At 37.6% G+C, this 21,947-nt stretch overlaps 1 protein-coding gene across 2 annotated transcripts in view; it reads left to right on the forward strand.

Moving 5' to 3' along the window:
• Positions 1–21,947, forward strand: part of FBXL7 (F-box and leucine rich repeat protein 7) — a 289,171-nt gene that overhangs the window by 82,550 nt on the left and 184,674 nt on the right. For both annotated transcript variants that reach the window (XM_084881650.1, XM_084881651.1), the window contains exon 2: positions 2,308–2,397. In XM_084881650.1, coding sequence (XP_084737776.1) covers positions 2,308–2,397 — 90 coding nt within the window. The remainder of the gene's footprint in view (positions 1–2,307; positions 2,398–21,947) is intronic.

A 21,947-nucleotide genomic window follows, 5' to 3' on the forward strand; every position in this document is an offset into this window, starting at 1 on the left:
ACAGACTTGTTATAACAGAGTCATCCATCACAATGAGCTTCCCAGGTGATATCACCCATGAACTTGGATTGTTCCATTATTCTCAGCATTAGCAAACAAGACCTTGAAGCTCTTTAAATTGCCCAGTTGTGCTTTTCAACTCTGTTTTTAGCCTGTAATGTCATGCCACCTAACTGGGGTGTATACCACTGTGTAGGGAATATTGTTGGAAACCAGTGTTTCTCAGCTGCTTGTAAGTTTTAATCATAATTGTGTAGTGAAGAGTTCATTATGATATAACTGGTTGGCCATTATATTCATTTTCCATTGCCACATAACAAATCACCGCCAATTTAGCAGCAGCTTAACATGAGATACATTCATTATCTTATTTTCCCTGGGTCAGAAATCCGGGCTGGACTTTTGTTCATGGTCTTACAAAGCTGCAGTCAAGATGCTCATGGCCAGGGCTGGGCTTTCATCGGGGGCTCAAGTCCTCTTCCGTGCACACATGGGTATTGGCAGAATTCAATACTTTGCAGCTTTAGGACTCATGCTGACTTGCTTCTTTAAGACCAGTGGGGCCGAAACCGGTTTGGCTCAGTGGTTGAGAGTCTGCCTGCGGACTGAAAGGCTCCGGTTCGATTCCAGTCAAGGGCATGTACCTTGGTTGCGGACACATCCCCAGTAGGGGGTGTGCAAGAGGCAGCTGATGGATGATTCTCTCTCATCGATGTTTCTAACTCTCTATCCCTCTCTCTTCCTCTCTGTAAAAAATCAATAAAATATATTAAAAAAAAAAGACCACTGAGATATCTCTCCTCTAGACTCCTGTAAAGGGTTTATCTGTTTAGGTCAGGCCTACCCAGAATAATTTCCCTTTTGACTAAATTCAACTCATTAGGGAATTTAGTGGCATCTGCAAGTTCCAATCGGCAATGGAATTTGTTTCAATTCTGATTCTCTTACCATCATCATATTCCATGGCTTAGTGGCCAGCTGCAGGTCCTGCCCATGCTCAAGGGGAGCAGATTACTGCGGGCAGAGGCACTGACAAGCCATTCTGGTCCTTATAAGAAAATACCACAGATACTATCTATAGTGGTTTATAACAACAGAAATGAGATTTTTACATTTCTGGAGGCTGAAAAGTTTGAGGTCAAGGTGACTGGTGAAAGCCCACTTCCTGGTTCATAGACTGCCATCTTTTCTGTTTCCTCACATAGCAGGGAGCTTTTGAGGGGGGGGGGGTCTCTTCTGCAAATTCATTTCATGAGGGTGCCATACCCATGACCCAATCACCTCCCAAAGGCTAATCACCTCCTAATAACATCACGTTGGTGATTAGGTTTTAAAATATGAAATTTGGAGAGACACAAACATTTAGTCTATAGCAGGTACAATGGGCGTTATCTTGGATTTCCACTCACCATGGTCAGGGCACTTCCATCACTAGGCAGGGAGTATGGTTCATATTTCTGGACTTTCATGTGATTTTAGAGAATATTTAGCAATAATATTACATATTTTCATATTAAAAGTCAGAAGACTACAAACTGAGCTATCAGCTGAGGTAAGATTATTTAGATCAGGCGTTCTCAACTTCAGCATTACTGATGTTTTGGGTGGATAATTCTTTGTCGTGTGGGGACTGTCCTGTGCATTGTAAGATGTCTCTAGCTCCTTACCCACTAGTGCTAGGAGCGTATCCTTCCCAGTTGTGACAACTAAAAATGATAGCAGACATTGCCAAATGTCCCATTGCATGGAGGAGCAGCCCTGGTTAAGATTTACTGCACTAAAAAAAATGACAGAGTCTTTTCTTTTTCTTTTTTTTTTTTTTTTAAAGAAGAACTTAACTAAAGCAGGGAATTTTTTAAAGGTAATAGAGCTTCTTTGGAGCAAGTAGGCTCTTGCTCCTCAGATAATGCCTCATTCTTAGATTTGCATTCGTCCTTTATTGGAAAATGTAGTTTATAGCTGCAAATAAAAAAATCAATACTGTGGATGTGTTTCGCACATGTACTTTCTTAGTCACATGTACGCCAAAATTATATTACATTATTGTATTTGACTATGTTTTATAATCTTGTCTGAGTTTATAGTTAAGCAAGATTATAATAAGACATTAGTTTTACTCTGACATGGGTCAGGCATTTCCCAAAAGATATTTAATGCATAAGGCAAGAAACCCAATAAACTCCTTTCTTGATATTATTGGTCCTTTCTTGGAAACAAGCGATTTGGCTGGTCTGGGACAGAGTGAAAGGCATGGTCTAAGTTCTGAAATTACAAAACTCAAAAGCTGCTCATTTCTGTTTTCTCTAGGCAAAGGCAGCTCAAGCATCTCATCCGACGTGAGTTCAAGTACAGATCACACACCAACCCAAGCCCAGAAGAATGTGGCTACCAGTGAAGGTAGGCATCTGGTCTTCATTATCTCTTGCCCCCTCTTCACAGTGCTGGCTATTTTTGGAAGGCAAATAAAATGTGTGAGTCTGAGTTCTGTCCCACCAAGTGGGAGCATATGAAAGTCTTAAAAATAAGAAGGCAAAGGTTTCCCCAAGTTTCTTTTTTGTTGTGCTGCTGTCATTGTCCCTTAAAGTTGTTGCAATGGAATTTAATTATCTCATTTCTAAGGCAAATGCTGTTATTTTGTGAAAATATAGTAGGCTGACTTTGGAGAAGCCTTTATGATTATATATATTCAGTATAGAAAATGTTCTGATTGTAAAATCTTTATGCTGAAGTTGAAAGTTGCGCAAGAACTTTCAGAATAGGCATACCTGCATTCAGGATTGTGACAATGGGAAGGTCACAGTCATGTGCTTGGTAGACCTCTTACTAATCAGCAATATCTGATAGTAGGAGAAGAGGTTTGTTTGACTCTTTAGAGAGCAATTGAAAAAGTCCTGCCTATCAGGACAGAGATTGGTCACCTTGATATTCTTGATGAAGAATCTGACTATATGTACTTACAATACATGTTGGAATTCAACTGCTTCCCAATAAATACTTGGTTGAGAAGCTTTTGAGTTACTGTTTACTTGTTTGAGTGTGGAAATAATTGTTTCTGTGGTAGTTATTTAGAGGAAAGTTGACCATAATATGGAATCAGCTCCTTTTATTTTAATGTTAAACACAATTAAATGACTTGCTTTCTGAAGAGTACTTTCTAAAATAATTGTCGACTGAAGATCTAGTGTTAATATATCGACGCCTTTTATAATGAAGGACTCTTTGGAAGGTATCCCCTGATTTTCATGATGCTGTATAAAGCCCACTTTCCTTAAGAAGATAGCGTGTTTTGGAAACAGTCTCCTGTCTTTGTTTTGGAGGCAGAGTTTCTGCTACTTGTGATGTGGGGGAGCGAACTCCTGGCCTGATGTTGGTCATCTCAGCTGTGTGACCGCTCTTGATCTGTGCTATAGTCTATGCATTCATGATGACGCCTTTCCTCCGCTATGTTTATCTTCTCTTCAGGTGTTCTTTGACTTGGTGTGTTTCAAGTAGCACAGAATTACCTTCTGTGGGTTAATTATCCCCAGACTGATGCATAAGCAGCTATTATAACTGGATTATAGTCCCTTGAGTTTAACGCCTTCACATTGTTTTACCCACGTAGTAAGGCAAACAGATTGGGGCGTTTTTCTCTGTGTAGTGAAGTATCAGGTACCAATCCAATTTTAATTTTCTGCCTGTTAATTCAAATATGGGCATTAGATCATTCTTGAAATTCAGTTAAGGTAATGTGCGAATCAGGTAAATTGATTCTAGACATTCATTTTGGAGGCTTTCATTCTCTGAGGCCAAAATGGAAATCACTTCAATGTAATTTATTTATGATCCTCTGTAATCAGAAATCTATGTTTTGTAATATTATCACTCTTTTTCCACCATTATTTCACAGTCACTTTCCCCCCCCCCCCTTTGGAGAGCCAAATTTTTTATTTTTTATTTTTTTTTAATGCCTGTGAAATTTTAATTTTTTTTTAAATCAATCTTTATTGTTCATATTATTACAAAGGTTCCTCATTTCTTCCCCCCTCAACCAGGTTCCCACCCCACCCTCTGCCCTTTCCCCACCCCCCATTGTCCTCATCCATAGGTGCACCATTTATGTTCAGTCTCTTCCCGCATCCACCACTCCCCTTTTCCCTGAGAATTGTCAGTCCACTCTCCTCCCGTATCTCTGATTCTATTTATCACAGTCTTTTGTCTCATTTGAGTGGCTGTGAAAATAGAAAGTTAAAAGTATGTTAAATAGTCCCTCTGCGTTTCCCTATCTGGATTTAAGTTCTGTTAGTATTTTTTCTGCTTTTCATAAATAGAAAGTATAAAAATATGTGAGTTCTGTTGCAAGGGTTGGGGGAAGGGATTTCATGCATTTAAAAAAAAATCTGCTTTTTATGCTTAAAATTACTCTCTAGTGATTTATAGTTTTTATTTTATTTTGCCTTTTCCTTTGGTGCAGGCCCAGCCAATATTTTATACATTTTTATCAGAATGTATTCTCTATCGTGCTGTGGGTAAAATCGGGAGAGAAAAATGGAAAAATGTGATGTTCATATAAAACAAAATTTTTAGCTAGTGGGCTAAATTAGTATGGAATTTTTTTCCCCCAACTCTTAAATGGAAGAACACTGTCCTTGTGAAAAATGTTCATTATTATATTTTGCATATCTGAAAAATTATAAAAGAAAGTATTGTTTTTCTATTTGTTTGCATGAACTCTTTTAGCTAATGTTTTTAATGAAAATTTAAAAGCTTTAAACAATGAATTTGGTGTATCAGTTACATTAAAATGTAGTTCAGAGATGTTTGTTGCATGATTGGTCTCATATTGCTTAAAATTAAGCAATTTTAAGCCTGGTTTTTAAGATGGAAATGCAATAGCCAAGGCTAACTTTCTCAATGCAGGGATGACAGAGTCCTGGGGCCAGAGCAATGATCACATCCTCCAGCCTCCACAAAGCAAATTTACCTGATGGTGTGTGTGCACATTTCTTCCTACCAGAAAACACCTGTACACAACATTCTGGCAAAGAAACAGAAGGTGTACTTTGATTTCTTAGACATGCTACAGAGGAGCAAACTTAAAAATGCTTCTTTGATTGTCTCCCCACTGTTTTCTAGAACTATGCTTAAACTTTGATATGAAGAAAATATTGAGTGAGTGGTATACTTCTAGAAGCCATTGGATTATGATCATTTTCTTCAGTTCCTCCATCCTCTTATGATATTTCACCTCTGAACTCCTAGTATTGTCTTCTGGAAGCACAGGCTGGATCCTCAGTTATAAGGTCTGAGTGATACTGAGTTCTAAGAATAATATCTATTGTGAAATATAATACTCAATTTTCCTTCAGCCTTTGAAAACTGTCCATACATTTAGTAACTGAGTTGGAAGCACTGTGTAGTAGTATGGGACTGACTTCTCCCTGATTGAGTGGATGAGGAAGGTGGTTGTTGTTGTTGGTAGTGGTGGTGGTGGTGGTGTGTGTATGTGTGCACGCGTGCATGCAATTTTCTGATTTAATATACTCCCACTTTACAAAGAAATACCTATGGCACAGACAAACAAAAACATGTGTTCAAGATTATACACCTAAAAATTCTCAAGCTGGGATTTGACACAATAGTATTTTGATGAGAGATGGTCAAATTAGGAAAAAGCATAACCTTTAAAAAAGCCATTCCCTTCTGATCATGGAACTTTTTAATTCTTTTTTTGTCCACCTGATTTTTAGCTGCCTATCTTAAACTACTTGCAGAGGTGAGGCAGGCTATTTAGAAAAGTCTGAGAAGGATCGTTGAGCACAAAGAGATCCATAGTTCCAATAGGAGGAGAGGATCTGCATCCAATGGTAAAAGGATCTTAACCTATTAGGGTAGAGTTGCTTCTTACCTGGAGATGGAAACATTTCTTTTAAGATAACTCATGACTTTAACTTAGCCTTTCCATAGATTCATTTGTGAAATTATTTAATTGACTCCCTGAAAGAAGGTCATTTAAAAATGTTTCATTCAAGACATGTGAAATGAGTTGATTTATGAAAAATCTGTGGTAATACTTTTTCCTGGAAGTTAAAATCACCGTTTATTTATATAGTCATGAGTCCTCATGTTTTCAGTGCCCAAATTAGACCAATTCTAAATAGAGTTATTTTGAAAATTCTTAACCATCTGGCTTTGTTTGTATTCTCTTTGTCTTATATTATATTCTTTTTATTTCTTGAGTGTGCCCCTCAAACAAAATTCACAGAAATCACTCAGGAAGAAAAAGATGATGCTTTTAATTCAAGGTGGATTTCGTTTTCCTAAAAGCCTGTTTGATTATCCAACAAATTGAACAAACATTTTGGGAATACACTATTTTGGGCTCTTTCATGAGCATTATTGCATTCACCTTTGTTTATTCCTCTGTCACACTTCTCTTGAGAAGTGGTTATAAAAGTTTCCATTTGGCAGATGATAACAGGGAGACTCAGAAAGAATCAAGATGACCCAACGCCATATAAACTTGGTAAGTGGCAAAAAATAGGCTATGAGCCATGATTTCTAAGGGTAATGCTTAACCATTGCCTTGTAAATATCATGAAAATCTATTGAGGATTTCATACTAATTGTCTTTATAAGTTTACACAAAAGTATATCTTGAAAGTACTTAGAGAAGTTTCTTTTCAAATGCCAACTCATAACTGTGTCTAGATTGCTGATAGTATACAAGGAAACACTTTATTGGTCTATGTATAGTCCAGAAATTGACTTTATTTTATATTTTTATTTTTTAATATATATTTTATTGATTTCACTGAGGAAGAGAGGGAGAGAGATGGAAACATTGATAAGCTGCTTCCTGGATGCCCTGCACTGGAGATTAAGCCTCCAACATGGGCATGTGCCCTGACCCGGGAATCTAACCATGGATGACCTCGTGGTTGATAGGTCGATGTCAACCACTGAACCATACCAGCCAAGCCAGCCTTTTAAATCCTTAGCTATAGAAAGCAAAAGTCAATATTCTAAGCTGCTTTTATATTAGGCATTCATTTTTAAGTTAAGGTTACATAATTGAACCCTTAACATAGTTCACTAGAAAGACTTGCAGTTTGAAATTGACATTTAAGTTAATCATAATATAGGGTCTATAATGTATGTAATAATATAAGATTACTGAATTGTTACATTGTTTGTTTTCCCTAAGCCAAGGAATTATATTTTAATTTTAAATGTACACAAGTAGAAGATAGCAGACTCAGAGCATGAGCCTTGAAGATTGGAGCATACCTTGAAGCAGACTTAGAGAAAAGAGAGTGAAACATATAACACAGGAAGAGGGATCAAAAGTAAAGAACTGGAAAAAATAAAATGACACTAAAGAAATATTTAGAAGTTATTATAAAATTATACCTATTCAAGTTTGAAGTTTGGGCAGGGGACCTCATGGGAAGGGAGAGTTTTTGAACATGGTGTTAGGACCTTTTACTCTGTGCATGAGGAAGGTGATGACTGATTAGTATAAAGATTTACTTGGCCTTTAAAAATTAAAATTTAAATGTAACTGCCTCTGAACATTTCAGGATCCTTGAGGAAAGCTTTTACCAGGTTTTAGTTGTTGAAACTTAATGTGTTTTGGTAATTAAATGAACAACTCACTGCTTTGTGACCAAGTTTCTTGTATTGTTTAAGCTACTGCATAATGTAAGTTAGGTGACTTTTGAAAGATTTCACCAATTACATCTGGTGATTTGAGCATGTTACTGATTCAGGCTGCCCAGTTTAACAAAGAAATCAAATGTGCATCTGATGATTAGCTTCAGCAGTGGAAAGCTTAGCAGTGAGGTAGCTACAAAATTGTTATGTAAGCCTACAAATATACAGTGAAATTCTAAACAGCATCTTAGACTCAAGAACTAAGTTTCATTTCTTGAGGGAATTATCTTCCAAAATGGATCATCCAGAATGGCAAAAAAATGTCATTTAATGGGCTCAGAAGGAAATTAGCTTTCTGTGTATGTGTGTGTTTAAGGACACCTTAGAGTACTACTTGAGATATCCAGAATCTCTCAGTGTCTTTATGTAGAGTTGGGAGGGAGAAAAATTAGATCTTTAATATTCCAATTTTATGGCCAAAATTATTCTGTGTTTATTTCTTTCACCTACATTTTGCCTTTTGAAAAAAAAAGCACTCAATAAATAATTGATGTAGTCCAGCTATAGGCATTCTGGTTCATCAAAGTACAACTAAGGGTATTTGTAATGCAGACTTGTATAATTCCTAAAATATCTTATTAGTAATTTCAGTAATTTAATTCAATGGGAATTTATTAAAGGATGTAATCTATGTTCAAAACCATTCTTGGGCATTTATGGGGTACACAATGTATATCCCTCACAAACTGGCCGCACCGAGAATGGTCCCTACCTTCAGGTGTGTTTTCTTTTCCTTGAAAATTAATTTTGGGTTTACTTGAATGGATTTAGGTGGAACATCCACCCTGTGGGTTCTGAGTCCCCATCCTTTCCTATCGTCTTAAACAAGCAGCCTTCATAATATTGCTGTTAGCTATTTGGTTTCCTAAGGAATTTGACTTTATAGCAAAATCCACTGCTTTCAGAACCTTAGCAATGCTGGGGAAAATAACCACTTAGGAAATAGTTAAATAGTAATTCGGGTAATATGAGATTGTGTCCCAACACTTGATCTGCAAAAGTGCTGCTATTGGAGAGGAAGAAGCTGGGATGAGGAGCAGGGGGAGGTATCATGGCAGCTGGGAACTTGGCGTTTTGCTGTGTGAGTAGATGGTGGGAGGGCAGAGAGGAAGATCTAGCACAGTGTGTAAGGTTGTAAAGAGACCCTCCACTTCCTAGAAACAATGAATAGGATCACAAGTGTTTTGAACAACCAGTTTTCACTAAAATATTTAGTTACAAAGTGGCTGCACAGACTTTGTACTAGGTTTTCAATGGATCATATCTAACTGGAGATGTTAGTGACAAACAGGCTATCACTCTATGACACTCTGTACCCACCACCTTTCTCTGGGTCAGTTAAAGGGATTTATACTAATGAGCAGACTTCTGAACCCCTCCCAGGAAAAGTGGGAATGTGGAGGATGGTGTGTGCAAATATTCGAAGATAAATATCCTGCTCTTGGAAATATTTGACATTTACAGTCATGGATATAGTCTGACCTTAAAAATCAGGTTAACATGTCTGTTTACTTCCTCTTTGACCAGGAAATAACTTCCCCAGAATAAAATAACTTCCTCAGGAAGTCCTCACTTCCCAAGGCTGTAAGGCTGATTAACAAATAATGAGAGAAAAGCACTGTATTTTAAAAAGCATTCCTCTATATCCTGTACACTTATAAAATGTAAAAAATCCTCATTGGGGAGGAATTAATGAACAAGCAATTAGAGATTATTTGTAATCCTTAAGAGATAAGTGTAGAATTGTTATAAGGAGAACAGTCTGTGGAAAGCAGATACTAACAGGAGGATTTCTGTTAATTTTAAATGTAATAGGAAGATTTCTACTGTTATATATAACTGGGACTGCCTCCTGGAGGGGCGGGGGTAGGCCACCTGTACACTGAAGGACTTTTGTTCTTCCAAATATCTACATGAGTTTGAGTATATGATGAGAGCTTTAGAAACACAGGTTTCTCTCCACAATAGAGAGATTCTGGGTTGCAAAGGAAGGAAACACAGGGAGTGCCCAGGAGAATGAAAGAGGAGAAGGATGGGAAGAAAAGAGGGCAGTGCTGGGGAGATGTTTCAGCATCATGAGGTTCCTAAGGTGACATTATCCATTCTGTGTCCCTAAAAATCTATTCAATCTTTTCTAAACTCATAAAATGCTTGATGGAAATGGACTTTCTTTGGAAATCAGTGAAGACAAGACCTCACTTGCTGTTTTGTGCAATCACCTAAACTTACAAAATACAACAACAAAAAGCCAGTTTCTGAAGAACTTGTCAATTGACACTCCCTTACACTTACAGTTAGCACACATGTAAGTAATCTGTTATGCTCATATTTAATTGTGTATAATAGTATGTTATATAACTTATATTCAGCTATGAAATTATATTAACTTTTCTCTTTTGAGAAACACACATTGTTTCAACTATTAATAACTAGAGGCCTGGTGCACGAAATATGTGCACAGAGGAGGGGGTTGTCCCTCAGCTCAGCTTGCGCCATCTTCAATCTGGGACCCTTTGGGGGATGTCCAACTGCCAGTTTGGGCTCAATACCATAGGGATTGGGCCCAATCTGGCAGTCGGACATCCCTCTCACAATCTGGGACTTCTGGCTCCTAACTGCTCACCTGCCTGCTTGCCTGATTGCCCCTAACTGCTTCTGCCTGCCAGCCTGATCACCCCCTAACCGCTCCCCTGCCAGCATGATTAACATCTAACTGCTCCCCTGCCAGTCCAATTGCCCCCAACTGCCCTCCCCTGCTGTCCTGGTTGCCCCAACTACCCTCCCCTGCTGGCCTGATCTTGCCCCCAACTGCCCTCCCTTGCTGGCTTGATTTCACCTTCACTACTCTCCTCTCCTGGCCTGATCTCACCCCCAATTGTCCTCCCCTGACAACCTAATCTTGGACCCAACTGCCCTCCCCTGCTGGCCTGATGGCCCTCAATTGTTCTCCCCTGCAGGCTGATTCCCCCCAACTGCCCTCCCCTGAGGGCCTGATCTTGCCCCCAACAACCCTCCCCTGCCAGCCTCATCTCACCACAACTGCTTTCCCCTACCAGCCTGATCACCCCAAACTATTCTCCTCTGCCAGCCAATTTGGTCAGTTTCTATGCCAGTCAGCATCAAAAGCTTCGTTGCCTAGGCAACCATTAGCTCTTCACAGTTGACCCAGATTTGGTTCTGATTGGTCAGTTTCTATGTCTGTCAGCATCTCTGGGCCTATCAACGGTGCCTGTTCAGGAAGGTGGGGCTGATCAGCAGCCCCAGTGGATGTCTGGAGGGAAATGGAGGCATGGCTGTTGGCCAGTCCAGGAGAGAAAGAGAGCAAGTTCTGGTCAATGGCTGCCACAGAGGCTACAGATCAGACCCTGCCTCTCTCCCTGAAAGCCTCTCTCCGGGCCTGATCCTCAACCCCTTCCAGGGGTCTTCAAACTACGGCCCGCGGGCCACATGCAGCCCCCAGGGGAGTCTGATCCTGCCCGCCAGGTTTTTTGGGCAGTGAGCGCAGCCAAGGTGTTACAGTAGGAATTAGTAGTTCATATAGTCCGGCCCTCCAGCTCTCTGAGGGACCGTGATCTGGCCCCCACTTTAAAAAGTTTGAGGACCCCTGCCTTAGGCTATCTGTACTGGGTCGGAGTGCCAACTGCCATAGCAGTCAGTGCTGACTTCTGGTTGGTTGAGTCTCGGTTGTTACTGGTTATTGTGATCCAGGGATTTTATATACTAGGATTCTCTTTTTTAGAAGCTTGACTTTTCACAGCTTCTTCTGTGGGAAATCTTTAAATGTCTCCTTTGTCCTTCTAGCACTGACATCCTTGCTCTCTGGCTACAAAAGAATGTTCCAGTTCCTCTCTCTCCCCCGCCCGCCTCAAGACACAAAATTAGTCATGCCCAAAGCGTCTGGGACCTGTTAGTGGAGAAATGTATTCAAGTCATAAATCTTGGAATCAGGCAAAGGGTTTCTGCTGTTTTGAGCTAACTTTTAGTGAAGTTAGAGATAGATAAAATGTATTTTTTAAGGTACCAGTATACATTGATTTTTAAATTTTATGATATTGTATATTATAAATTCCTATATGTTAGTTATATCCTGTAGTATGAAGTTTCATTTGTCACTAGGACTTTCAAGATATCTACTACGTATGTATTTTATGTATGATTTTCATTGATACCTCACTAGTGTCATTTCTGCAATTGCTTGAACTTCTTTGAGGAAAGAACTATGTTTTTTACAGGTTTGTATACCCAGTGGCCTCCACAGTATTTGATATATAATGACCATTTGGTAACTGTTTATTGAATGAATGAATGGGCTTTTATTTAAGTTCATAGGCCCGGTATATGAAAATTCATGCATTGGGGGTTGGGGAGGTCCCTCAGCCTAGCCTGTGCCCTCTTGTAGTCTGGAACCCTTCAGGGATGTCCACCTGCCGGCTTAAGCCTTCTCCCCATGGAATTGGGTGGGCCTAAGCTGGTAGTCAGACATCTTTCTGGCAGCCTGGGAGCCCTCGGGGGATGTCTGAATAACTGCTTAGGCCCACTCCCATTAGAGTCAATTTGCATATTACCCTTTTATTATATAGTATTGTAAGAAGGAATAGCCCTCGAGAGTGTTCCAACTGTAGTAATAAAGACAGTAACTATGCAAAACCAAGGTAATATACGAGAAGTATAGTTACTCTTCAGGGAAAAAAGAAAAGAGTAATTCTGTTACTTAGGGAACTGGAGGCACATTATGGGATTATTTCCATTGATTTGCTCTAGTTGTTTCTGTGTTAAGGGAACAACTTCTTTACAGATTAGAACAGATGTCAGAAGGAAGATGGAATAGAGGATATTTCTAGTTTCCATGTTTTCATTTGTTTTAGCAATTTTAAATAAAAGAAGGCTTGTTTATGAATGCTAGCTCCATAAATAACATGTAACCATTATCTCTCAGAAAAATTCTTTAGATCACCAAATGAGGTAAACATTAATTTTGAATTCTAGGCCTTTTCAGCCTCTCCACCTTAATTTTAAGAGCAAAGCAAAAATTTTATTTTCTCACCAATTTAATTTTGTTAAATTTCTTTTTAATCTCTTAAGCTCAATATATTGAATTGTTTTAATTTTTCATTTACTTACATCTTAAAGTACCAAATTAGACCTCATGGCTCTTTAACTGATGAAACTGGAGAATTAAGTTTCATTTAATTGGCATAAAATATAGTTGGCCAGTTAATAAATGTGTTTAGGATTTTTTGGGTTCACTGATTGGTATGAAGAAAATGTTAGACAAAGCATTCCTAAAGGATTAAAGGAGAAGATAATACTATATATATTTTTAAAAGAATTAACTTAGAACCAAATTTGACCTTAGATTACATTTTTGCAAGCCATTTTCTATTTCATAGAAACTGAGAAACTATCAAGTTCATATGTTTTATTTAGATGGATAAAATTCATATATTTTGTTTAACTGGATTTGGGCTGCGAAATACTTCATCCAATCTCAAAGATTTACAAAGAAATAAGTTTTGGTTGAGGGATGTATTTGGGGAAAATAGAGAGAAGGTTGAACTCAAGAAAAAGAAAAAGAAAAAAAAAAACCTGTGAAATGAAAATTTTTAGATTTTTAAAACTTTCTACTTATGCGCAACACAAGTTACTTAGCCTTAGTTTTTTCTCTGTTAACCAGGGATAACAATACTATCAATTTTATGTGTTGGCTTTGAGGATTAAATGTGAATATATATATACAGTATGAGTCTCTTACATATTAGTTGGTTTAGTTTCATCAGCTTAAATCACAGCCACTTTATGTAAGTTTTATATCCTACTTTATTCTGGTATAGGAAGACTTTGTATGGAAAAGTCTCTCTTATATGAATTCAACTTAATTCCCATGGAAGTCCCAATAAGATTTTAATTTTAAAACTGGACCAAATTCCACTTCTTTACCTGGAAGAATAAATCTACTGTATGTGGACAATTTAATTACATATGTATGACATTATGTAGGTTGAATTACTTAGGTACATCGAACTCATTTGTTGAGTGAATACATGTACATACAAGGATATCCAGGAAATTTTTGAAAATGAGTAATGAGAGTAACATTTTGTGAGTATCATGAAATTATATTATATACTTACAAATATTTAAGAAATATGGTATGGTAGGTTTCAGTGTAATGAACTAGAGGGCACAAGGTAGACTTAGTTATACATGGCAATTCAGGGTCTGATAAAGATGGCCCAATAAGTGATAACGGAGATAAGCCTTGTCAATACATCTTAACGCTAACGGGAAAATCAGCTTCTCATTTTGAAAAAGGAACATGAGGGACCTAATGTATTCCTGATGCCAAAATAAATTCTTGACAGATGAAATATTTGTGTTCTAATTAAATATTTTGAAATTTTAAAATATTCTTTAAATAGCAGAACATTTCAAATCATAACAGGAGAAGTTGCTAGAAAGCTAAAGAGATCACCAACACATGCATGGGGCAGTGCATGCTCGGTGGGATGGAGGAGGGTAGGAAAGAGCTTTCTATTGTCAAAAATGTATATCTTTCCATTAAGTAAAGTTCAACAAAAGTTTCTTTTTTATTGCTTGACTTCTGGGGTCTTTTGATGTATTTGTGTATGTTGTTAATCTCTAAAGAGTATGTTTTATTTCTCAAACTTTTTTTATTATTCCACAGAAATGAGAAATGTTGATATATGTGAATCAAGAGCCTTAAAAAATGTGTACACACTTTGACTTAGAATTTCACAGTAGGAAATCACCTTTAAAACATAACTTTTGTTTGTAGATATATGCTTCTTAATTTTTAAACCACAAAAATCTTGGCAAAACATTGATATATCGGTATGTCATTGTCCTGTTTAACTATGAAAAACATGTTAGCAATTTTTCAGGATGTGGGGAAATATTTATGAAAAATGCAGACTGCTGAGCAGCATTTCCCAAGTGATCGAAATCATGTGCATAGGATTATATTTGAGAAGGAAAAATTTTGAGGGATTATATTTCAAAATATTATCAATGGTTATCATTGAGTGACAGAATTATAGATCTTCCCCCAGTATTATCCAGCTTTCTATTGTTACAAAATAATTTACAGAAAATTCAAGTTGTTTAGGCTGAAAGCGTCTTTTTGACAATTTTTTTTTATTCTATTGAATGAAATATGACCGAAAATTCAATTATTTGATTTTTTATTATTGTTTAAGATTTTTAAATAAAGATCAACCTTGTTGTTTCTCATCCATGATACTCAAATATGAGTTCAGCACAGTCTATGCTTTCATGTTTTTGTTTTTTTATTTTTTACTAATCGATTTTAAAATACTTATCCTTTTCCAACGCAGATTTTCTCCTTTATATCCATTTTAAAAACTAAGGTTCCTGTACACTGCATATATTCTGCTTCATTCTGTATTAATTTTCTCAGTGATAGCCTCACTCATTGAATATTTACTGTAAGTGTTGAGTTTAGTGAATGGGGATTCCTTGGTGAACCAAGTGGACACAAACTGACCTTCTGGAATACTTTGTTTTGTAGGGACACAAATATTCTATAATCTCAAAAATAAATCACATGCTAAGAATACATTCTTCAATATATGCCTGGAAGTATCAATAAATATTTAAGCTGAGATCTGAGTGATGAACAGGTATTAGCCAGGATATTATTTAAGTGAATCATGTGTGTGCGGGGGGAACAAATTACCCTAAAACTTAGTGCGTTCAATTCCTGTTCATATGGTAACAAATTACTGACAACTTAATGGCTTAATACAACACATCTTTTATCTTCCAGTTCTATTGGTCAGAAGACTATTTTCTCAGAAGACTAAAATTCAGGTCTTGGCAAGGCTATGTTTCTTCATTCTCTTGGGGAGAATCCATTACTTGCATTTTCCAGCTTGGTTCACAGTCTCATCCCTCATCTTCAAAGCTGGCAGCATAACATCTTTAAATCTCTCTCCCTCCGACCCTGCTTTTTCTGCTTCACTCTTACAAGGACATTTGAAATTTCTTTCAGCCCATCAGGATAATCTTGTCATCTCAAAGTCTTTAATGTGATCACATCTGCGAGTCTATGTAATTTACCATGTAAACTAACATGCTCACAGGTCTGGGATTAGGACACGGACATCTCTGGGGCAGTCATTATTCTGTCTTTGACATTTATATAAAACAGCAGCCATTGTACTATATCCCATAATTTATTTTTAATAAAAAATGTGGGCTTAACTGTAATTCTGCAGCTCCATGTGGCATGGACTAGGGACACTTGTGGTATACACTTGGTGGTAGGCTGGTCTAAAAGGTCAACATTGTGTATCTGAAACTTGCCTAGGATGACTGTACTGTCTATAGGAGAGCCTGAACTAGGATATATATATATATATCTATATCCATATCTAATCTATATCTATATCTACATCTATATCTAATCTATATATATAATCTATATATATAGATTATATATATATAGATTAGATATAGATGTAGATATAGATATAGATTAGATATAGATATAGATATAGATAGATATAGATATAGATATAGATGATATAGATATAGATATAGATATAGATGATATAGATATAGATATGCCAGGGCTGCTAGGGAAGCCTGGATCCCAGGTACCTGCCAGCAGCCAGCAGCTGGAGGGAAGCCTTGGATCCCGGATGCCAGAGGAAGCTGGTGCAGGCAGTTGGGGAAGAAGGAAGGCCTACTCTTGCATGAATTTCGTGCATTGGGCCTCTAGTATATCTGTGTGTGTGTGTGTGTGTGTGTGTGTGTGTGTGTGTGTGTGTGTGTATAATGTTCCAGAAAGAGTGTTTCACGAGATAGGAAGGGAAGCTGCCAGTTTCTTAATACCTGGGTTCAAATGTTGGCACAGCATTGCTTCTGCCATATTTTATTAATTACAACTGTTGCAGAGCCACCCAAATATGAGAGTAGAAGTACTGACTCCACCATCCTATTGGATGAACGTTGATATATTTGCAGCTATTTTGAACCCATGGGTAGACAAGCAGGGGTGCAGGATTCCATGAAGAGAGATGAACGTGTGGGAGGGCCCTGGACCTGGAGGGAGCTTAGGGCTTTTGGGAGCAGTGTTCTGTGTGTATTTGCAACATGGTGACAAAGGAGAGTGGGGATGACTCTGGACTAGGAGGCATGGCCAGTGCTTGTAGGACCTCCTAGGCCACATGCATATTATGGATTTATTCTAAGAGAAGAAGGACCCCTTTGAGGACTTTGAGCAGAGACAGACTTGCCCTGGATGCTGTGTGACTCTGGAAGTGGCAGTGAGTGAAGCCCACTCAAAAGAAGGCAGCTGCGGGCCAGGTAAGAAAAAAACAGTACTTTGGGACATCTATGGAAGCGTTAACCCACAACCCACACTGATAATCAGCAATTCTCATGGACAAAGCGAAATGCAAAGCGGATATGGGTCAGGCCGTTTTTACCACACTCTGGACATGATGGCTGGATGAATGGGAATTCATTTGCTGTTTTTGTTGTTTCCTTTCATTTAGCCAGCATTTGTATAGTTACACCATGACATCAACTGACCCCTCCCCTTGGTACAGACCTCCCTAATATGGCGGCTATCTCATGGGGTCTTAGATTGTTTTTGAAAGTATCTCTGTAAACTCTTTGTCCTCTTTGCAACAGGGTCTACTTGGTTCAATTCTCTATGAAACTTTACAGATTGAAAGTTCTGTCCAATAACAAAATAACTTGGCCGCTTTGTTCACTTGAAAATGACAACGTAATTGCCTAGCCTTCCTTTCAAACATGGAATGTTGGCTTGTTTAGTGCTTGTTCTCTGTTCTAACAGTCACCCACAGCGATTACTTCATTCGTGTTTCTAAGAAAGTTTAAAAAACTCTTGGAAGCAGTGAGGCTTAATGAGGGTGGGTAGAGGAGGGAGGAGGGAAAATGTTAGAAATCACCATTAACCCACCGACTTGTTGGATGACATTGGTGATTCAACCTTCCTAACACTCAGTCTCTGCATTTATAGTGAGGATAACAGTATATGCCTCACTTGTCAAACAATTGAAAGCCTTGGTCTGTGTAGTACATAGGACATGTTAAAAAGTCATTTCTTATTGAGCATTTACATACCACTTAAAATAATAATAAATAATTAAAATATTAACTGTTTTTTGTCTGGAATTATTGTAGTTACTCCCAATTTAATCCTTACAATACTTGAATGAGGGAGCTTTATTACTACCCCCATTTTATAGATGCAGAAACTGAGTTAGAAAGGATAAGGCTCTTGCCTAAGGTGAAATTGCTAGTAAGTGGTCAGCTTTTGAATTGAACCCAGACAGTCTGGCTCCAGAAAGAAGAACTTGAAACAATGCCAGGAAATCATTTTCACCAAGTTTAGTTGGAACCGGGCTTGAAAACTGTCTCAAATGCTGCCTCTATGGCTATGGCAAGGGCTGAATAGATACTCCTGCATTAATGGAAATTAGACATTCTCCTTGGCTGATCTTATTCCTCAAATCATTTTCAGCTGTTTGGGAGCCTTGGAATTGCTGCAAATGTTTAAACCCCACGTTGTTGATTTAACTTATTTTGTTGTTTTGCAGTCTTCTAAATTCTCTGTTATAATGTTAATGGTGTGTTATCATGTGATACTAATGAACAGCTCTTACCCCCATACGGTGAGATATGATGGACCAAGAGACTCAGAAATGTAGATTGTCCTATGGTGAACTCAAATGACAGTCCTCTGGATAGTATGTGACCAAGTGATACCCCCAGATAGTTCAAGAGCCTATAGTAGGTTAGGATTCACTGAGAGTTTGTGACAAATGGACTGGACAGAGGTAATAGGTGCTCATTACATCTGTTGGTGCAAACTACAAAACAACCACAAATTTAGTCTGGTCTTCAGGTATAAAGTGGCAACAGTTAAAGTTCTTAGAGGCCATTTCTAGTAAGCTTAGAGTCTATGGAAATTCTACATTATATTTGGTTTAACTTCAGGATAAAAGCAAGACAACAATGGGAAGAAGAGAATTCCAGCCTATCTGTGTAACCGTATAATGGCAAGAATAGTGTCAATCATTGAAATTTATTTAGCACTTGTAAAGAAATTTCACAAGTGATTGTATCTGATCCCTACAAACTCTTATAGCTTGGATAGGATAAGCATTATTAGCCACATTTCCAATGTGGGACATAAGACTCAGAAATATCAAACAAATAAATGTTTAATGTATATGTTGAAGTGTGTTCTCATTAATATTTATGTCATCCAAAATTGAAGTTGGGTTGCTGAATTTATTAGGATTGTAGGATCCTATGTGGTGCTTTTCTCAACATCATGCCTTGTTTTTTTTACATGTGAATTGGGAATGAAGGCATCTGCTTGTCACTGAAGTCCACATTTTTAAGTACAGAGGAAAGGATGTATATAAAACGTTCTGAAATGCATAAAGAGATCTATAACTAGACACATGTCAAGGGGTACCAAACTCTGGCTTTAGGCTTTCAGTAAAGGATTTTCTCTTCTAATAACATGGCCATTTATACAGTTTTAATATCTCTGGAACATTCACTTGGAGGTCATTTTTCATCCTGTCTAAACTGAACCAAGTTTAACAGTTCAGTTAAACAGAGCTGGGTGGATCTTGCCCCAGGATGGTTCAAACCTGGCTGATTGAATGGGGCCTCATTCCTGCAAGATAACAGCTCTATCACCAACTTCCACATGAATTTCTGGGAAGCTTATTTTTCTGTTTGGGCTCTCTTAGCCACCATAATTTTACAAGTGTGCCATTCTTTACCCTTATGCTCTGTTGAAGACTTACTTCTGTTGAACAATGAACTCCAGCTACAATGATCTTTCCTAGAAACTATGGAGAAATGACCACTTAAACTCAGACTCTACAACTTTTTTCTTTTCCTAGACTGTGCTCATCAAAGTCCCAGCCAAGTCTATTTCAGCTTTTTTTGGGAGCCAGGATTATTCTTATTCTTTTAAGAAAATGAACATATTTTCATTTCCTTTCTTGATATTACTTATTTTCTTTTTATTGCAATACATGCATGCTTTGACATTGGAAATATAAATAAGCCTTTCTTATTGGCTGCTCAATTAGTATATTACTGGTTTGAGTTATTGATATGAACAAGTTTTATAGAGAACAATAAAACATCTATGAAAAATCCTTGTTATGATATTTTGAGACTAAAAAAGAATAAAAGAGGCTATCACATTTTGGCAAGTATATTTGTTTCTGCTAGTGTATAAACACTCAAAAGTGTTCTCATGGCTTTGCTTTTTACTTTCTTTTTATTTTTTATTTTTTATTGACTTCAGAAAGAGAAAGGGAGAGGGAGGGGGAGAGAAACATCAATGATGAGACAATCATTAATTGGCTGCCTACTGTACACCCTCTACTGGGGATTAAGCCCACAATCTGGGCATGTGTCTTGACTGGGAATGGAACGGAGATTTCCTGGTTCATAGGTCAATGCCCAACTACTGCCTTGGCATGCTTCACTTTTCAGATATTTATCCTACAAAGATATAACTGCAGCAGACTATTCATCTAGGCAGTACTACATGCTGAGTTGGTTATTCCAATATCTTCTCAATCTATGTCTGAAAGTCTGAAGTCAAATATTTATAGGCCCTACTTAATCCTCTGTAATCTTCTCTCTGTGTGCTTCCACTTTGTGGCTGCGACTGCTTCAACCCTGCTGTAACATTAGCTTTATTCACTTGGTCTCCAGGGCCAATCTTGACTTTGGCTGGAGAGATTTAAGGAGCTCCAACCGAGTTCCACAGGCCTCTTCACCAAATGATACCTCTTTTTATCTGGTTTTGACCTTGTATCCAATTCTTGGAAGTGAACTGCTATCTGATCCCAAGACTATAAAGCTTACAAGAAACAAGATAGTGTGTGTTCATGCAAAGACAGACTAATGAATCAGTAGAGTAGAACAGAGTCCAGAAATAGACTTATACAATTGATTTTTGACAAATGTGCCAAGCCAATGCAATGGAGAAAAGGTGATCTTTATAACATATGGTGTTGGAACAATTGGATAATCATAGGCAACAAAATTAATCCTGACCCTTATTTCATACTTTATATAAAAGTAACCCAAATGGATTGTAGACCAAAATGTAAAAGGTAAGACTTACAGCAACAACAAACAAAACTTTCGCAAATGAACATAGGAGAAAATCTTAATGAACTTTAGTTTGCCAAAACTTATGAAATAAGACATAAATGTCTGAATGATAAAAAAGAAAAACAATTAATAAATTGGACTAGATTAAACTTAAAGCCTTTCACTTTTAAAAAGACACTATTAAGAATAGAAAAAGGCCATCGGCTGGAAGAAGATACTTGATGCACCGATTAATGCTAGTGGATTTTGTAGTCAAAGGAAATACAGTAATTTCAAGAGAAACATCAGAAGTGCTATATTCAAAGTAATGTCTATCACTAGTTACACATTTCTCCATCATTTGATAATTTGTAGATATTGTTCCAATAGAACGTTTCTTGTTTTGATGCAAACAATTCAGAGACCCAATTTTCTATTTCTTTGTGCATTTTGAAGTGCTGCTCAGAAAGTGTGTGTGCGCCATTGATCAGAATAAGTGGTAATCTGAAGGAACAAGGTCTGGTGAAGATGGAGGGTGAGTTAATACTTCCCATGCAAGATATTTTAACGTGTCTTTAACTGGTTTTGAAGTGTGTGATGACGCGTCATCATGAAGCAAAATTACTTTGTTGTGTCTTCTGGCACGTTCTGGTCGTTTCACGATCAAAGTGTAGTTCAAATTGATTATTTGTTATCGGTAGCGATCAGTAGTAATGGTTTCACCTTGTTTTAGAAGTTCATAGTACAGCACACCTTCCTGATCCCACCAAACGCAGAGCATTGTCTTCTTTCCAAAGCAATTGCAGTCAGTGTTGATGGTGGACCTGAATCAACCAATGATTTTGTACATTTGGGATTCTCAAAATAAATCCAGTTTTTATCACCAGTCACAAATTGATGCAAAAAAAGAGTTTCTTTTGTGCCGATGAAGGAACATTTTCCTGATGACTTTTTGGTTTTCCAGTTGTCTTTCTTTCAGTTGATGTGGCACCCATTGTCCTTCCTTTAAAATCTTGCCCATTGCTTGTAAATGATCAGAAATTGTTTGTTGAGCAATGTTTAATCTTTTTGCAAGTTGTTTTTGAGTTTGACACACATCT

Source organism: Pipistrellus hanaki (assembly GCF_964339955.1).
Source record: "Pipistrellus hanaki genome assembly, chromosome: 4".
Lineage (NCBI taxonomy): Eukaryota > Metazoa > Chordata > Mammalia > Chiroptera > Vespertilionidae > Pipistrellus > Pipistrellus hanaki.